Source organism: Ictalurus furcatus, chromosome 18 (genome assembly GCF_023375685.1).
Source record: "Ictalurus furcatus strain D&B chromosome 18, Billie_1.0, whole genome shotgun sequence".
NCBI lineage: Eukaryota > Metazoa > Chordata > Actinopteri > Siluriformes > Ictaluridae > Ictalurus > Ictalurus furcatus.
In genome coordinates, this window is record NC_071272.1 from 15868538 (window position 1) to 15888576 (window position 20039).

Below are 20039 nucleotides of genomic sequence, written 5' to 3' on the forward strand. Positions count from 1 at the left end.
TGCCACACCAGCCCTGAAGCCTGCAACTCTGGCGCCTGCAGCTCCAAAACCACTACCTAAGGCAAGTGTGCCTCCACCCAGGCCAATACCTGCTCCACCAGCACCTACACCAACAACTGCACCAGCACCCAGACCTAGACCTAGACCTAGACCTCCAATTCCAAGCCCAAATCCAAGACCTCCACTGGTGGCTCCTGCACCCCTCGACAGACCAAGTGAACGGGACAGACCTATCATAGAACCTCCACCTCCTCTGGTCCCTGTGAACAAACGGTTGCCTCCATAAGTGGCTCCAAATCTGACTGCCCCCCCACTGATTCTAACATTTGTGTCAGCCATATTTTCTCAGAGCTGGGGTCCAGGTCTTTGCAGAGGAGTCCTGGTGCTCAGTCAGGTTGTCCCACACCCTCTCCAGTCTTTAAATAAACCAGCCTTTACACAGGCTCTTCGTGTTGGCTGCTGCTGATTTGCTGTGGCTTTGTGCCAGCGTAAGTCACATGTTCAAGCTTAGCCGACTGGCAGGCCAGCGTCCCCCCTAGAGGCACTGATCTGCCTCAGACATGTTAGGATTGACTCAACAATCCATGACCTGAATACAGTTGAGCTGTTTCTGTTTAAACTTTTTATTGATGCTGAAAAGTGCTCTATTATACTATAATAGCTTGACTAACAGACTCTTAAAATCTCACCATGTGTTATAATACACCGAAACAAAATTGTTTGCCATGAAAGATACCTGCTCCATAAATTAGCTTGGGTTTGACAGGAGAGGCAGGTGAAAAGTTTATCACAAAATATTTTTTTTGCCCAAAGGAAAGGGAATCATATCTGCAGCACAGTTGAATGATATGTGGCATGTTGTAACAGAAAAAAGATCTGCTGGCAATATTGGACCATGAAGCCTTATTTACCCTGCTTTTACCTGTTATGTAACTGTAAGGGCTGGCAAGGTTTTTGGGTATTTCCAGGACCTGCATTGGAACAGTATGTATAATCAAGTCTCATCCTCTAAAATCCTCCAAAATTTTGAGTAGCAGGGGATTTTGCTAGCTTCTTGACTCATGCTAAAAAAATGAATAGTAATATTGGCCAAGTCCCAAGGGTACTGATTTGTGTGATCATTAACAAGCTTTTCTTGGAGGCTGCAGAGGTCTGAGTGTTGCCTGTACTGGCCTCTCACATTATAAACTAGCAGACACCATCTTCAAATATCAAAGGAGTCAAATATCTATCATTTCTATGCAAATTTTGAAATTATCCAATTCCTTCAGGTGACTGAATTCATTCATAATCTACTACATTAATATTCACAGTCTGCTACACTGAAAAATGCACACAGCACATTTGTATTGTAGTATATTTAGGTAGACAGTTAAGACAGTTATAGTAGACATTATGGATTTGGAGCATCTTTTGAGATCTGATTATCAAGGAATTATGATCCAGGTTTGTTTTGGTCACTGTATTAAATTAAAAACACTGATGCCCATAACAGTATAAATGATTTTAATCCTGAAAGTTAACCCGGATAAAAAAATAGTGACATTTCAACCCGAGATCAAACAGATTATTAGTGAACTATACAACTAAAGGTTCTATTTGGAACTTTCTCTAACTCAGTTGTAGAGTTCTATAGTCCTATAGAACCTTGTGGGTTCTCCCAGATGTACAACCGATGAACCCTTAAGGATTCTAGATTGACCCTTTTAGATATGTATACGGCCCTGTAATGTGTTGGTATCCCATCCAGGCTGTCCCTTGCCTTCTGCCCCGAGTCCCCTGGGATAGGGTCCAGGATCCCCCAGGAACTTGTGTAGGATAAGAGGTACAGAAAATGAATGGATGGATGGATGGATGGATGGATGGATGGATATGTGTATGTATCAGGCAAATTTCAGCACACATTTTTCTTTTTGACTATGTGGGATTTCCATGGCAGAAATCCATAATGAATAATTTACCAAGTGCATAGTTTAATAACCTTTATTTAACATGAATAATTTGCAACTACAATAGCTAGCTTCCATTACTACACTATAAAATATTCAAAAAAAAAAACAAAACAAAACAAAACAAAAAACAGAAAAACAACAGTAAAACTTTATATTATTTCTTTCAACACTACACTCTATAATCCTTTCATTTCTTTTAACCGGTCAAGTGTGCTGCCAAGGCAGGTTATACTTTAGTACACATGTCATGTACAAATGACTTCTTATTATATAAGTTTGGTATAATTGCTGTTTGACACTCTGCGTAAGCTGACTTCTAAAATGACATATGACTAATTAATGACCAAGGAAACATATAAATGAGTCAGAACAATTCACATGATTTTAACCATGACTTGTCAGGAGCTCTCTCCAGTTTCTCACTCTTTATGCAAGTGCAGGCAAAAAACAGTACAGTTTTTTTTTCATACAGTACAGCCCTTCAGTGGATTCAAAAGGAGTTTGTTTCAATTCGTATTACATAAAAAACTTCATTTGTCCATCAGAAACGCCGGAGGCAAATCAATGGAGTATCATATGATCAGCACCTTGGACAGCAGCGATCGGGAAAACTGCAGCTCAAGGCTGATGAGCTTCATTTCGGTCCACAGCTGGCCTGATGTTCAACTTCTTTACAGCATTAATGTCCACACACAGTGCAGTATAGATATATAGATGGCTATTGAATATATTGAAAGCAGGGGAAACATATTCACATAGCCTAAATGAGTGTTGGGTCTTTTTTTGTTGTTTTTTTTTGTTTTTTTAACTCCTTTTCCTATAGAGGAGAAAAAAACGGAAAATGCAGACATGTCCCACGTATGTGATGAGTAATACGGAGCGGCATGGGTGTTTCACAATGCATCCAGGACATATACAAGTCCCATATAGTTTTAGATTCGCTTGTTATCGTGATACAGCTACAGCCTCGAGGACTCCGGCCTCCACAGCTCCGGTGTGCGCGGATAAAGCGGCGGGATCATGACGGCCAGGTTCAGTGCATCCGGCGGCAGGACGCGCGATCACGCAGCGATCTGCTTTTCTTGCAGCCGGGACAGGGCTGAGCTGATCCCTCTCATATTCCTCCTGAGCTCGCTGGATCTTCCGCCTCTTCATTTTGCCTTTGTGGCAGTGGTGCGTGGTGAGAGACAACGCCACGATGCCGACGATCGCGACGCCGAGGAGGATGAGCGCGAAGGTGGAAGAGAGCGGCGGCGGGAAGGGCTCAACTTTCTCCGCGCAAGTGCCGTTAACGCAGCGCCAACTCTCCGTGCTCCTGAAACTCATCACCGCTGGACTGCAGGGATTTATCCCACACCGTAAAGATGTCCGTTATGCGTCGGTTACGTCGTGCGCACCACCAAAAAATACCCGGTAATGGCCGTAGTGCCAGTTCCACCGACAATCCGAGCTCGCCGGACAGCTCTGGAGACGGGATAAGAGTGACTGTCCTTGTACTGATAGACGCCTCTGTTCAGTGTTAATGAGTAAATATCACACTGAAGAAACGAACTATATTCTGATCGTCTTCTAGGCTATAAAACGTTTCCAAGTAAAAATGAAAAGTGCAGCTTCCTACAATGTTAAAGCAATCCGGAGCTGATAAACCCTGTGCGGGCTCAGTGCTGTCCGAGTCCCCGTTCTCTCTGTCTCTCTCTCTCTCTCTCTCTCTCACACACACACACACACACACACGCACACACACACACACACACCTCAGAACTCTGGCACTGACGTCATCTTCATCATCCCAACCTCTCCATGTCATCACGGGTCAAACGGAGCACTCACTCCGCTTAGGCAGTTATAAATAATCAATTCAGCGCCTCAATGAATGCTTAATGAAGGACTTCCATCTGTCTGGGATCCCTGTTTTGAGCTTGTATTCAAATACAGCAAGCTAAAGAAATCAGGTAAGACTTTCCTGAAAAGCAGTTCCTAAAGATACCCTCTTAGAAAGCAGTGAAATCTAACATGCTTAAGGGTTCTTGAGTTGTCCCTCAGATGGACCTCCTATGTAGAGCTCTAGAAGTGAATTTATCTCTTTTATCTCTTTCTTAAAGGGTATAGAGTAGGCGCTATTTAGAAAGCTAAGTATTCGTATCTCATGGGCCATGTTGAATAGCGCAGATTTATACCAAGGCCTGTAAGAACATTTGCAAATGGAAAAATCAAGTGATTGATTAGTGTTCGCAATGCATGTTTTTAGTGAACTGTAGGTCTACTCAGACCACCTCCCAAAATGGTCTCAGTTCGGTTCACTTTAAAAGGGTCTGAGATCATTCGCCGTGTTCACACATGGGCCAAAAAACCAGCGCACCCTGCTCAGACCCCTGAAAAGGACCAAGTGTGAAAACACCCTAAAAGGAACCATGATACACCCTTCTCATTTAAAAAACTTGCATATGTAAATCAGTCATAAGAACTGAAACAAGGTTATGACACATTCTATGATGTTTGTGCTTTGTACAATTTTGTAGTTAACCTCACAGCATTACCTTTCATTCATCTTCAGTAACTGCCTTATCCTGGTCAGGGCCACAGTGGATCCAGAAGCTATCCCAGGAACACACACCCTGGATGGGGTGGCAGTCCATCCCAGGGCACCATGCACGCACACACACACGCGCACACTCACACGCACACACACACACACAATGTAACCTGAGCTCAGTATTGATCCAGGGTCCCTGGATCTGTGAGATGAGACACAAAACTCAGTCATCATGATGTTAAAATGTATATCAGTCTGAAAGCGTCCTAAAGCAACCTTATGTCCAAACATCGATCACCCAACTTGGATGTTATATCAGTTTGATATCAGAAATCGGCAAAACAGACTTTGACAGTTGATGCATATTTGAATAAGCCTAAACAAATGTTTAAGTTTGTTAGTTGCCATGACATGGTGTCATGTAGCCCTATGAACACTGCCATTAAGTAAAGTTGTACCAAACCCCCGTAACTGCACACCATACCTTCATAGTGATCTCTATGTAACTGTCCAGTGCTGAAGGCAATTTTCAAATATATACGAGAGGCTGGCTAATCCAGTGATTACCAGCCCTTTCCATGGACTCCCCCTGTCTTACATATTTTGTTGCCTTCCCTGATCTAATATACCCATCCAACTAATCAATCAGTTGGATCAGGGCTGCCACTGGGCACTGTGACAGGACATAAAGTGCCAACTGCCATGTAGTGACACTCACATCCTCAAAACCCATCTAATTGTGCTCTACTTCAGCAGCTGGTCTTGTGCCAGATGTGTCCTGTCAGTCCAGAACATCAGAGCCTGAAGACTGACGGCCCGAGACAAAAAACTAATACTCAGGCAGCCTCCAGGCATTTTCTCAGTCAAAGCCCTTTCAAGCACGGTGTCTACACTCATGGACTGTTGATATGGTTACATATTAGATTATTCTAATATATTATTATTTCTATGGTAACAGCTATCTCACAATGCATACATTCCACATAAACACACTTTGAAATTAACAAATGTGTTTAATTATTGATCACAGACGTATTCTGTAAGAAGACATTTATATAGCATTTTTGGAAAAAAGTCTCCAGGCTCAGCACTTTGTAACCTTCACAGGAAAAAAGAAATCAACTTCAGTTGTCCTCTGCTTCACATCACACCACCCTGCCATTGATTATTTTCTTATAACAGCACATCTTGTCATGTTTTATTTCTTACTCTTCCTAATTTTTAGTGCCCCTTTGAATATTTCCACTCTCAATCCAAGATGGCTGACCAAAACAGTAAGTCACAGCTATATCTGCTACAGGCAACCTGTAACACATGATTATGGTTAAATGGTAAATGGCACACTTATATAGTGCTTTTATCCAAAGCACTTTACACTGTGTCTCATTCATCCATTCACACACACACACAGAGCTGCCATACGAGGCGCTAACTTGCCATCGGGAGCAACTTGGGGTTCAGCGTCTTACCCAAAGACACTTCGGCATGTGGAGACATGTGGGCCGGTACTCGAACCGCAAAGCCTTCAATTAGTGGACAACCCGCTCTACCACCTGAGCCACAGCCGCCCCTGGTCAGCATGTTTGCCTCACACCTCTGGGGTTGTGGGTTCAATATCTTCCTCTGCCCTGTGTTTGTGGTGTTCTCCCCGTGCTTCAGGGGTTTCCGACCCCAGTCCAAAGACATGCGATGTAGGCTGATTCGCATTTCCAAATTGTCCGGTACATCATTATGCCCTGCAGATGTTGGAACACTGTCCAGGGTGTCCCTCGCCTTGTGCCCCACATGCTCATTTATAAACGTCTCTCAAATATTGTTTGGGAGACCATAAATATTCAAATTATTCCTACATTTTTGACATTTGGCTTTTATGTGGACTTAAGTGATCATCCTTCAGGGGCGTATTCCTGTCCTGCCGGTCATGTAGCTAAGTGTCTGCATTTGGCACAGGTTCTTCTCTATTTCTAAAAGCATTCAGTAGAAGCAATGTGTATTGAGGAAAAACAGTGTGTGCAATCCCCATTTAATTCCACAACATTATCACACTATTAGTGTCAGTCAGTGTGAAGAGAGAAGAGAAAGCACTGAAACGTCCAGGGTGAGAGTTAGTTCTGCAGGACCATGGCTTCATAATTCAGTATACTGATTTACTGGCTAGGAAGACATGGCTCCGGGAACAAGGTTAGTGTTCACCAAAAAAATCAGAAATCCGATTGTGAGAAACGAATTTAGAAAATAACAACCCCATAACTTAATTGTCTTCGCTAAAACAAAGTGGTGTGTTTTGCCAGTGGCGGCAACAGCACAATGTGAAACTGTGCGATGTCTCATCCTATAAAACGACACTGCTTTTTGTTTGCTGCTTGCAGCCCCACACTCACACTTCAGCAGCCCCTGTTCTGACAATACACACTGTAATTCCAAGCCAGCAAGGAAGAATAACTGACCATGGTTTTTTCAAAAGCATGATTTGCTATTTAGGTTGTAGCCCCATAGAAATAACAAATTCTCTGAGACTTTTGAATTATAGGGTTCATCTGAACAATTATGTGATTTAAAATAGAACTATATAATGCCATATATAATGACTGGAAAGTATAGTCTTTGGTATTATAAACCTTTTAAAGGTTCTTAGCTTAGTAAAAGGGTTCTACTTGTAGTGTGAATTTTATACTTGTGGTTTTCAGACACATCGGGTTTCGTGCAATGTGTGCACGTGAGCTCATGTGTAATCTCTGGGTATAACATGGGCAAAGGCACCATCGTACGATTTTAACATAATTACACATTAGTCACATAAACACACAAAAAACACATGCTCATATGCGAAATGTGTGTTTTTCCTGCAACCTTGAGATACAACCCTAATTCCAAAAAAGTTGGGACAGTATGGAAAATACAAAATTATATATATATATATATGTCATTTGAAAATTCATTTCACCCTGTACTATATTAAAAACACTAACACATTATTTGATGTTTTACTTTGTGAATTTAATTTATTTTTGAAAATATAAACTCATTTAAAATCTGATGACTGCAACACCCTCCAAAAAAGTTGAGACAGTCAACTGTTTACCACTGTGTAACATCACCTTTTCTTTAATAATACTTATTAAGCGTTTGGGCGCTGAGTGAAGACACCAGTTGGTTAAGTTTAGCAAGTGGAATTTTCCCCCATTCATCCATTATGCATTTCTTCAGCTGCGCAACTGTACAGGGCCTTCGTTGTCCTATTTTGCGTTTTATAATGTGCCACACGTTGTCAATCTGAGACAGGTCAGGACTGCAGGCAGTCCATGCTAGCACCCACACTCTTTGCTTACACAACCATGCATTTGTAATCCGGGCAGAATGTGGTTTGGCGTTGTTCTGCTCTGGATGGCAGCATATGTTGTTCCAAAATGTGTACATATCTTTCTGCATTAATGGTGTCTTCACAGATGTGCAAGTTACCCATGCCATGGGTACTGACACAACCCCATACCCTGACAGACGCTGGCTTTTGGACCTGACGCTGATAACAGCTTGGATGGTCCTTTTCCTCTTTGGCTCGGAGAACACGACGGCTGTTTTGTCCAAAAACTATTTGAAATGTTGACTCGCCGGACCACAAAACACGATTCCACTGTGCTACTGTCCATCTCAGATGAGACCGAGCGCAGAGAAGTCGGTGGCGCTTCTGGACAGTGTTGATGTATGGCTTCTGCGTTGCACAGTACAGCCTTAACTTTCATCTGTGGATGCAGCGGCGAATGGTGTTGACTTACAAAGGTCTACCAAATTATTCTTGAGCCCATGTCAGGATATCCATTACCGATTTGTCTTTGGGGAATGTTGTTCTCAAAGTGTTGGATTATTCGCTGACACATTTGTTGGCAGATTGACCCATCCTTGCTCTTGAAAGACTAGGCCTTTTTTAGAGGCTCCTTATATACTATGATTAGATGATTGCCTCACCTGTTTCACATCACCTTCTTATTTCAACTTGTCACATCAATATTAGTCCTAAATTGCCCCTATCCCAACTTTTTTGTAACGTGTTGCATGCATCAATTTCAAAATAAATATTATGTTCAAAAAACTATGCAGTTGATTAGGTAAAACATCAAATACCTTGGCTGTATACGTTTAAAAAATATATATAAGTCAAAGTACATTTACAAACCACTCCTCTTTGTTTTTATTAGCATTTTCCATACTGGCCCAACTTTTCGGAATTGGGGTTGTAATTCATAGAAACTCTATAAGGCCACCACTGTGCACAAAATAAACCAGTGGAGTTCAAAAATGAGATCCAATTCCTGTTTTTTTTGTTTCAATTTTGTTCTTGAGATAAGAAAAAAAAAAAGTCAGATCTAGCCTAGGGCCATGATGAACCAAAAAGCACCATGCTGTGTAGCAGCCCACCCTTTAAGACCCATCTGACTTCACTTTATTTTATCAGCTTATCTTGTGCCAAATGTGTCCTGTCAATCCAAAACAGTCCGAGCCTGAAGATCGACAACGCTTGCCAGTGAACTGAACTCCAGCAATTTCACCCTCTAGTCACTTGGACACAATTTTCTTCTCAAATGTATTCAGTAGAAGCATTTTTTTTGTTGTTGAGGAAAACATAACTGAAGATTATAAACCACATTCACGTCTACTATTATTTTGTGGATTCTGCAGAACTGTGAACAAGAAACACTCAAAGTTATGTCAAGCCAATTTTCCTTACCCCAATCTACCTTGTTTTGTTTTGTAGTGGAGATACAATACTCACATTGCTAACAAAGTGAGGAAAGTTTAGCAACCAGTTGAGCATTGTGCATTTTCACTCATTCACTCATCTCCAGTAAGCACTTTATCCTGGTCTGGGTCATGGTGGATCCAGAGTTTAATGCCAAGAACACTGGGTGTGAGGCAGGAATACACTCTAAATGTGAATCAGAGCACCATGCACACACTTTCACACTTATTCACACTCCGTGGCAATTTAGTCTCGCTAAACCACCTATTGGCGTGTTTTTGGGACGTATAAATATTTCATTTGCTACTCTTTTAGCATTGGCACAGGTTCTTCTCTATTTTCAACAGCATTCAGTAGAAGCAATGTGTATTGAGGAAAAACAGTGTGTGCAATCCCCATTTAATTCCACAACATTATCACACTATTAGTGTCAGTCAGTGTGAAGAGAGAAGAGAAAGCACTGAAACGTCCAGGGTGAGAGTTAGTTCTGCAGGACCATGGCTTCATAATTCAGTATACTGATTTACTGGCTAGGAAGACATGGCTCCGGGAACAAGGTTAGTGTTCACCAAAAAAATCAGAAATCAGATTGTGAGAAACGAATTCAGAAAATAACAACCCCATAACTTAATTGTCTTCGCTAAAACAAAGTGGTGTGTTTTGCCAGGGGCGGCAACAGCACCATGTGAAACTGTGCGATGTCTCATCCTATAAAACGACACAGCTTTTTGTTTGCTGCTTGCAGCCCCACACTCACACTTGTGGGGTGGGACATGTTTTTGGGACGTAAAAAATATTTAATCTGCTACTCATTTTAGTGGCATCATTTTGTCCATTTTTATAAATGACAATGTTTTACAGTATGAAAAACACAAGCTTGTTTTGACAATAGATATAGAGGGGTATAAATAAGACGGGTTCCACCTGCTCTCCTTAAGCAGATTCTAATCATTGGCACCCAATCTTGAACACCTGATTCTAATGTTATTGATTTGAAGTTGTGATAAATGAAGCGGTGACTGATCTGGATTTTTTCTTTTTATCTTTTTTTTTTAAATGGTGAAATGTTCTATAAAATGTCAATTTGATAGAGTGGATCACCTTTATTAATAGGTACTGTTTCAAAAAGGATCAAATGTTTGCTTGTCCGAACATGTCAAAAAAGCCAACAATTATTTATTATATTTTTGCTTGAACTTAAACACTGGTTATCTAACGCAATGCATTTCTCTGAGCATAAAAAAAACCATACACAATGCACAGAAGTAAAGAGTGACTAAATAAATAAATAAATAAAAATCTCCCCCAGGCCAACTCATTAACTCAGATGTTCACAAAGCCCCACGGTTTTGAGATCCACTCTCACACCTTGCGAGTGAGTCACTGAGGGACAGGATCCAAATACGATAAATCTGTGTTGGCCCATTGGACTGTGACGAGCAAGCACATCTTCCCTCCCAGGAGGCACGGGCATGGATCCATATACTGTAATTACCCGTGTCAATAAATGGTGTATCCTATGCCAAGGCACAAATCCAATTCTGTGTAGAACAGCTTTACACTAGACATGCACGGAAATCTTGGTTGTGTGTGGTTGGACTCTTCTAAAAAGAAAGGAAAAATAAACAAATAAATAAATAAATAAAACTACTCAGCGGCCAGGGAAGCTGGCATTTACATGCAGCAAGCATTGCGTTTTCAATCTATGAGAGAGCACTTGCGATCTATGCATTAGCTCTAATGATTGTCTTCTCATTGTGCTTCTGGTCTATTGTTATTCCGAAATGCCCCAGGCACAGAATTGAACCTTTCCACATCTTTCTCAGCTGAAATGGTTTATTAAAGCAGAGAAATATGGAGGAAATGGCTCTCCAGGCAGGACGTGATGGATGTGCAGTTGCAAAAAAACTGAAAACACAGCAAAGGGTCACTCCAGCTAGGGTGCACACAAACCCAGTTCATCAACACATTTGCTAATCATGTCAACAGCTCTGCCTTGCATGTATCTTACTTCCCCTATCTACTGTGCAACAAATCACTTCTGAGTTGAGATAAAACTATACGACAACTGAGGTTGCCTTGTGATTTCACGAGACCATCTGCCCCGTTTCGTATTTTGGCCTGGCTGGATAACGAGCAGAAATTAGCACCCCAGACTGAACGGCAAACAAAGCACGCTGGAGTATTTTAAAGAGCTGCAGTAATCAAAAAGACACAAATAGGACAAATTGTAATAAAGTCCCTCCATGGCACAAATCCTATGACTTGCCAAAGTCACGCATGTGTTAAACCATGGCAGAGAGTCAATTTGTCTCGTAGAGCTGAAGCACAGGCTCTCCAGAGATGAGCTGGGTGAATGCTGATAAACACATACTTCAGCAGATGGCCTTTGTGCTTTGACGGAGAATAACAATCCATTCACTGTGTCGGTCGCTTCTAGACATTTCTATTTCAAACTCAGCGAGAAGAATAGAGGAAATAACCCCCGTGCATGCCAAGTGGAAGGGGACCGGGATCAGACAGATGCACAATGTTGCACATAAAGTAATGAGAGTATTAGAACACAAGAATACACAGATGGTACCTGAATGTGTTTTTCCCTTTTAAAGTCCCGGTGTAAAATATTAAAAGTTTGTTTTACACCAAACTTGGGTGTTACGATAAGCTTACCCAGCAAAGTTTGAATAAAGAATAAAACAGAGCTAAAACGCACGGAACACACCAAGTCAAAAACTGTCCTAATGGGTGTGGCCTAATACTTTAATAAATACACGTCATTGACAGCCCACTGTCCGAGACTCCAAGCCTCCTACATCACTCGGGAAGGAAGCACAGGAAAAGAGAACCAAGAATGTTGAACACAATGCACAAAGTTACAAACTATAGTAATCTTGGTATACACTGAAGTAAAAGAAGGTGCCACCGTTGGAGTGCTTTCAGGGAAAGACATTAGCTGTAGAGCCTTTTGCCCAAGATCTGTGGAGGGAAAAAGCAGGTCACAGAACATGCACACTGTAACCATAACAACACTCTTACTAGTCATAGCTAGTATCAGTCAACTAACTAGCCTAGCTTGCTATCTATAGGGTGTCCCAAAAAGTCCCCATACAAAGGGGAAATTAACACTTTAGGAAAATTTCTTCCAAAATTGTTCATACAGTTCATATTAAATATTTTTTCAGCTGGTCTTTGAGTGCCTTTGACAAAAGAACATACTGAAATCATTCTCATGGCTGGATCAGGAAGCTGTCACAAGATTGTGATGGACATTCAATTAGCAAACCTAGAGAAAAGGATCTGGTTGTGCGACTTGACTATACGCAGTTGAAGTGGACGTCACATCAATAATCTGTGAATACACTAAAAAATAGACCTTTTTTGTGTTATTGCAGCACTGGAATATTGCCAATAAAATATCATAAACATGTCATGCATCTCCTCATGTACACTCGTCAACAAGACTAATGTTCCATCTGCACTTTGTTGTCCATGTTTGCTAATCTCACTTGCCCTGTAAGCTGCAACCTGATTGGGCAGGAGGTAAAGAGTCATGTTGGCAGCAGCGCCTTTGGCATTGGCAGGGATGTCTCTACCAGCACCAAGTTTAGTCCTTCTTTTTACTGATTTGTTTGCCTGAAATACCCTTAAAATATACTTAAAACAGGAAGGCAGCTATCTAAGAAAAACTGTTTCAGACATTTGACCTTGCTGTGACAGTTTGGATCAATTCTAAAATCGAATGAGTTCATCTACTGTATACCATCATAATTGCACACAAATCCTACAAAAGGTCAATCACATGTTCATTCTTGAGATATCACGCTAATGAAAAATATACCGTCTCAACCACCTAGAGGCAGCAGCATAAAAAAAATGCCATAAAAAAGCACCCTTAGTAACAAGTCTGTTGTTGCTCATTATTCCCAGAGAGTTTTTATCAATTCTATGCATTCATTCCTAAACCGAGTAACGAGTACGAGCAACTAACAAAAGCTAACCATGCTAATAAACATGTCTCTATCCATCCTCTATACCACTTATCCTTTTCAGAGTCACAGGGAACCTGGAGCTTATCCCAGGGAGCATTGGGCACAAGGCAGGGTACACCCTGGACAGGGCACACTCACTACGAACACTTTGGACATGCCAATCAGACTACCATGCATGTCTTTGGACTGGGGGAGGAAACCCCTGCAGCACGGCGAGAACATGCAAACTCCGTGCACACACACAGAGCCACGGTGGGAATCGAACCCCGGACCCTGGAGGTGTGAGGCGAACATGCTAACCACTAAGCCACCGTGTGCCCCATGCTAATAAACACTCTCAGAAAAATGTTCCGCACTGTTTTTTTTAATAGTTCAAAGATGTCACCTTCCTTAACCGTTTATATACTCAGCAAAAAAATAAACGCCCCCTTTTTCTGGAGACTGTATTTTAAAGATAATTTTGTAAAATCCAAATAAGTGGAAAAGTGGAGTAACAGCTCACAGCAAGAACTGACAAATCTGGTGCAGTCCATGAGGATGAGATGTACTGTAGTACTTAAAGCAGCTGCTGGCCACCTGATACTGACTGTTACTTTTAATATTGACCCCCACTTTGTTCATGGACTCATTATTCCATTTCTGTTCGTCAAATGTCTGTGAAACTTGTTCAGTTTATGTCTCAGCTGTTGAATGTTTTTATGTTAATACAAATATTTACTCAGAAATTTCTATTCACAAATAAACTTGTCCCTTTTTTAAATACATTATCACTGTATTAAAAGCTAAGGCACTTGTATAGAGGATAAAAAATTGTTGGCAAATTCCTGTGGTTTAAGATGAACTTGCTTTTATGGAAAACAAACAAAACAGTAACTCTACTTCATGTTGGGGTATTGTTGATTATTTCAAATAGCATGGCCAATTCTGTTATTATTCATGTACCCTGCCCTCTTTACACATAAAGAGAAGTCATTCTGGTTAAATATACCAAGACCTTAAAATATTCAGCAAACATTCATGCAGACAGTGCCCACAAGATAAACATTGACCCAAAAAGCAATCAGGGATTTAGTATGCTTGGGGATTTAAGATTGGCATCAGCAATGCAGTTATCTGTGCATCCCACTGACACTTGGTAGGCCACATGAAACCACAAGCAATTTCAATTTCTAGATTTCTCTCTGGTGGACAAAGACAGGCTGTTATGTACAGATAAAAGAAAGATGGTCAAGCAAATTCCAGTTAGATGGCACAAAAATTATAACCACTGTTAATTTTATTTCACAAAACAAAATCTAATCCCAGAATGTAGATATGCATGAGAGGAACAGAACATAATTGGAGTCCATTACATGAGAAGTGTGAGTTGAGGGAGGCTGTGGTCACAGTCACAAGGTCCTGCGTTCAGTGGAAATGAACTAACTCTGGCCTCCCAGCAAATGCAGCACCAACTCCTCATCCTCCGCCAGAGAGAGACCAGTGTCCAGAAGCTCAGGTTCTGAGCTGTGCTGCTTGGCCTTTTTCCTCCCTGTCCCCCAGTGTCCGTTATCATCATCATCATCTTCACTACTGCTGTGGCTCCTCTTCCTCCCCCCATGCTCAGGGCCATCACTGCTTTACAAGAGGCAAAGTAGAGAAGATTAACATGGTCCTGCCATGAACAGAGCAGCCCCTAATGAAAAGCTGGTTTAGTAATCCACATGTTTGCAAAAGGAAAAGTGATTGTGTCTCTCACAAGATCCCATAAGGCCTGTATGTGCTATGTGTGTTCTCTTATCTTATCAAATTAGGTTCTCTGTGCAGACTGGCTCAGCACAGTGTGAGCAGCCTGAACTCGGATTGTGTATCTGTAATTTCCTCCAAGCTCTCCTGAAAGCTTTCCCTCCACACGCCTGATGATTTTAAAGAGCTCACCAGCTCCTGTATGATGAGGGACATATATGCATGAGCACACCCGTGCATCATCCCACTAAATAAGCTCAACTAGGCCTGCAGCTGAATTATTTAAGCCTCTTATCTAAACATCCCTCAATCACTGTAGCACCATTTCATAATGAAGCATAAGCATAAATCCAAGGCAAACAATGGCTGTAGAAAAGTGTTTGGTTCAAGGTTTTTTTTAAACCTCTTTTTTGTGTCTTTATTTATGGATTTTGCCTGCCCCTTAATTTCTCCATGAAGGGAATAATATTAACCTTCTGAAATTGCAGGCCATAACAAGATGCAAGTTATAATTTAATATTAATGGTTTCTCACTCACAGCTCACATGAATAAACCAAAAAGGTTCCATCAAGAGGTGAGGTTTAAACCTTTCAAATACTACATTTGATGTAGAATGACAACTGCAATGTGGTGAAAATATATTATACATGCACTATTTCACAGTGAAAATCCCCCAAAAACAAAAAACATTCTCCACAGTTTTATTAATAGCTAAGGAGTTTTCCCAGATTTGTCTGATTTCTTCATTTCATGTTTTTACATCATTAAATAATACACAATTAATCATTCTTAAAAATATGCACATTTATAAAGATACTTAAACTTTTGGCTGCTGGCAGCTAGACGGTCAAGTTAGCAGACAAAATGTTCATCTGATTTATAGGTGAATTTTTGTTTTTATAATAAATCATACCATAAGTTTGAGGTAAAGAGTGTTTCGGATGTTAAACAAAGAAAAGTGAATGTACAGCAAAAGACAAATCAAACTGCCTAGGGTTAAACACCGTGGGAATGGCAGCTTTTTATAATCCAATAACATCCTGATGAATAAATCCATATATTAAATCCAGTCAAATATTATTTCCCACCAGAACATCCTGTCTTATAAATGTTTCATTTAGTGGAAAATAAAGTTTTAAGATTTCCATTTCACATGGGCTTTAACAAATCTCAAATTATATAAAATCTGAGCAAAGCATACGCCCAAATGAAGAACATTTATTAAATTCAAAGTGAGAAGTCCTGCATCATTCCTGTACATCATTATTCTTCTATTTAACAAATCATTGAACAAATTATCCTTCCTCGTTTGAGTGGATAGAAATTAAATTCAGTCTGACCTCAATCTGTTTCCTCAATAGTGATTTAGGTGTGTATCTACATTCGATTCCCCCCCCCCAATATATTTTTGATTAATCCAGTTAAAAATAGAATTATTAACACATGATGAAGCATGTAAAGATGGCTGCACTTGTTCAGTCATATGTGCATTCTAACATTTCATATCCACACAGTCACTGAGACTTGCATGAAAGGGCATTAAATGTCATTCAATCTGTTTAACAGTCAGCGAGCACACATCATTAGCCTTTTAAGGCATGTCGACTTCCACTCACTCCCATAAATCACTGGCCAGTTCCTAACAGCACCGAGACACGCTGCTGAATATCAATTTGGACAGGAAGCGCTGGCTCCGCTGCACTCCGAACAAGAGGCATCGATGGAGCTGTCCGTAAAGAATAGGCCGAAGCTCCGACCAATATATTTTAAGATGCGAGTAATGCAGGTAGACAGGGGATAAAGTAGCTGGGTTCCAGAGAAGGAAGGATGTGGACTGGAGCCAGGAGAACACAGCCAGTGACAGGTGGTGTGTGTGAGAGCAGTAGAGCGAGGAGGGAGGACAGGTAGCACACATAAATGAGCCAGGGCTGTAGTGCAGGACCTGGTTCTGGGCCCAAGAGTAACGCAGCAGCGGCTGCTTCACATTAAGGCCAGCCTGTGGAGGGAGGCAGAGAGCGAGTTGCTCAGATTTACAGCATCTAAAGCCTCTCCTGCATTCGGCAAGTGTAGCCATGCAGTAAACAGCCAGGCCAACGGACATTAATCAGAGCCAGTGCTGCTGTCTGAAGTGCTGGGAGTGGCTCAGATCACCTGCCTCCATCTTTAATAAACATTAGTGCAGAGAAGTGAAGGAAACTGGGAGGAGGGGTGAAAAGGAATTGTTGCGTGATCCTGTGATAAACACAGTGGATCCACTGTCACCGTGACCAGGACAAAGAGCTTACTGAAGATCAATGAATGAAGTAATGATTGCATTTACTAAAGGATACAGAAAGAAAGAGAACAACACAGAAGGAAAGGAACAGGAACAGTGGAAGGAAGGAAGGAAGCAAAAGAAAAGGAAAGGAAGAGGAAAGAAACAATAGATCGAAATGTAAAGGAAAACTAAAATGAAGGAAAAGGAAAGGAAGGAAGGAGGGAAGGTGAAATAAGCCAGAAAGAAACAAATAAAATGAATAAATTTTGAAAGAACAAAATTAACGAAAGAAAAAGTAATGAAAGACTACATGAAAACAGAAAAGAAAAAAAAACAACAACCATTTTTTAAAAAGGCTTGTAAACAGTGTAAATCTTCTAAGGGGTCTGCAGTAAGCTTTCGGCACTGAGCTAATGAGCACTGATGCTCCTGACTGGCGAAAAACAGGAGCGCACACGGATGTTTACAATCATACATTTAATAAACACATAAATTTGGGCATTAAAGATTAATAACTAAAAAACCTGTAGTCAACCTGTCCTAAAATACTCTCATGTAATCTTCTGAACATGCAGAGGAAATGTAGTGTAGACTTTTTCAGATGATGTTAAACCCCATCAAAAAAAAAAAAAAAAAAAAAAAAAAAAATGCAGTCATGCCCTTTCAGTGGCTAATTAAAGCTGGTGACTGTTATTTTCCAGCTTCGTTATTACTTGACTAAACTGATTAATAGATGTTTGAGATTTTATAATTGCCTTGTGAGGCTGCGTTGTTAGTGGCAATTTATAAACTCCTTCCATCTAGGAGTTTGGAATCTATTTTAGCACCTGGTAGTCAGTCAGATCATGCAATAAAAATTATTACTTTTGATATTTGACAATGCCACAGCCATCCGTGGCCAGGAGTCAAAGAGAGCAAAATGATTTTCTCTCTGCCCTGTCACAGCTACTAGCCAATCATGAACACCTCTGAGCTCATATATGCGGAAGAGGGCAGACAGACCCGTACCTTCCCTGGTTGGTAGCTGGAATATGATAAAGGAGAGCTGTCTGGAGGGTGAGAAATGTCCATCACCAAATTAGCGAGAAAATGTGGACGGAAAAAAAAAAAAAAAGTCTTTGCTGTTGTTTTGTTTGGTCAACATTTTTACATTCATTTGACACGTTGTCTTTAAATGTGGAGATCATGTTTACTAGTAAAGTTAACAGAGCTGAAAGTTGTACTGGTGATACTGTATTCTTCTGTTACAGGATTTGTAAATGGAACTGAAAATTGCTAGTCCCCCATTCATTAGCTGCTTTTCTGAGAGCTCTGACATGTACCACCTGACAGCTACATTCATCATGTCATGCGGAAACACTCAAAACGGTGACAGTTTCAGCAAAAAAAGTAGTTAAGTAGTTCTCTCGTAATATTTCTGTGTAATAATTCATACAGTGGACTATTATTAATCTCTTAATAGTGCAAGATTTAAAATCGCACAATTTCCAGGACGTGAACAGCTCTGAGTAGAACGTCCGGGTTGTCATCTAGTAATTACGGTAATTCTGACATGACGTGAACGCAGCCATTTTCAAAGTGGCTCCATGCATGGGTGGAGACAAAGAGAAACAATCGTGAGTGTGTCCATGACTTTTGCTTGGTTGCTACTAGGGATGGGTGATATCTTACCGTTTGCGATATACCGGTAGAAATTCACCCCACAATAAGAATTAGTCTTCGAGCTATAATAACGATAAAGCCTAGTTGATGACGTATTTCTGTGTGCGACGGTCGGCGACCCAATCGCAGCTCACGTGCAGAGCAATAACAAGTCCACCTTCCGCCATACGTGAAGCTGAGGAGGAGTTTATCGCTAAACGAGGAGCTACCTCTACAATCTGGAACTGGTTTGGTTACAGAACATCAGTTTTACTTTTAGATCAGTGTTTGTGTTTCTGAGGCTCTAAAGACTGCATGCAGCTGTCACTTTTTGCCAAAAACAGTGGTGAAAGGTACTATATTGATACTATATTGTGACGATCACTGATATCGTTATCGCAATAAATACCAGAAAATATCATGATATAGTTTTATGTCCTTATCGCCCATCCCTAGTTGTTACGGAAGCAAAAATCAGAGTACGATGTGAGACGCAAATGATTTTTCACCCGCTGTATGAAAAGCTGTGCTGAGTGGGAAATTCTGACCTTTCATACGTGAAGCGGAGACATGCGGAGCAAAGAGCCAACTGCCGTGCGAAAAGCTTTTTAAAAATCAATAGACTTTTGTTTATCTAGTAAATAATATTATGGAAGAGTGGTAGGCTGCACAGGTCAAAATCTGCTCTCGTACATGTGCTCCAAAGTCCAGATTAAAAAAAGGGAGCCAATTCAAGAAAACACCCACACTACAGAAGCCTGAGTGTATACTGTACTTTTCAGACATATTGCCTCCTTCCCTGAATCTCCTGTTTTAAATCTGAATGTAATTACACGTTTTATAGATAGTCCACTGCCAGCACAGGGATCAATGAGTTACATCGGCAACAATAAATGAATCTTGTTCATCTATACGCGAATAACTTCTTCTGAGAAGCAATCATGCCGTGCAGACCGAGGGTGATACACACAGGAGTGATTGTGCTGCAAACCTAATCAAAGTGTAGACCCAACAGACCTGGCGAGAGCCTTTAGAGTAATTAAGTACAGCAAGAATCAATTTCTCATTTTGAGATAATTAGAGGCTTATGATTCGATCTTCTGGTTCGATTTAGTATAGAATGCTTCTGATTTACTGTATGGCTCAGCACATTACACAAAAGTAACAAGGCAGAAAATGAAGCACTTGATATGTCTACACTGCAGAGAA

The 20039-nt window shown here is 40.8% G+C and overlaps 3 protein-coding genes across 4 annotated transcripts in view; all 3 read right to left on the minus strand.

Moving 5' to 3' along the window:
- The window catches only part of si:dkey-183i3.5 (uncharacterized protein LOC566445 homolog), a 7546-nt gene extending 7137 nt beyond the window's left edge, over positions 1-409 (minus strand). Inside the window, exon 1 of the mRNA XM_053648985.1 lies at positions 1-409. This exon is cut by the window's left edge and continues 219 nt beyond it. Within this exon, the coding sequence (XP_053504960.1) occupies positions 1-339 (339 nt within the window). The 5' untranslated portion in view covers positions 340-409.
- A 1149-nt stretch (positions 410-1558) lies between these two features.
- si:dkey-183i3.9 (uncharacterized protein C11orf87 homolog) lies at positions 1559-3808 on the minus strand. The gene has a single exon (XM_053648997.1). The coding sequence runs from the start codon at positions 3276-3278 to the stop codon at positions 2898-2900; it is 381 nt and encodes a 126-aa protein (XP_053504972.1). The 5' UTR covers positions 3279-3808; the 3' UTR covers positions 1559-2897.
- Positions 3809-13469: 9661 nt separating this feature from the next.
- The window catches only part of ddx10 (DEAD (Asp-Glu-Ala-Asp) box polypeptide 10), a 42377-nt gene continuing 35807 nt past the window's right edge, over positions 13470-20039 (minus strand). The window contains exon 18 of one of the 2 annotated variants that reach the window (XM_053648983.1): positions 13470-14823. In XM_053648983.1, the coding sequence (XP_053504958.1) occupies positions 14628-14823 (196 nt within the window). In that variant the 3' untranslated portion in view covers positions 13470-14627. The remainder of the gene's footprint in view (positions 14824-20039) is intronic. The other variant, XM_053648984.1, reaches the window with a different exon arrangement.

Coding starts and splice junctions, on each gene's coding strand:
- si:dkey-183i3.9 (XM_053648997.1), bottom strand. CDS start 3,278: ATGAGTTTCAGGAGCACGGAGAGTTGGCGCTGCGTTAACGGCACTTGC.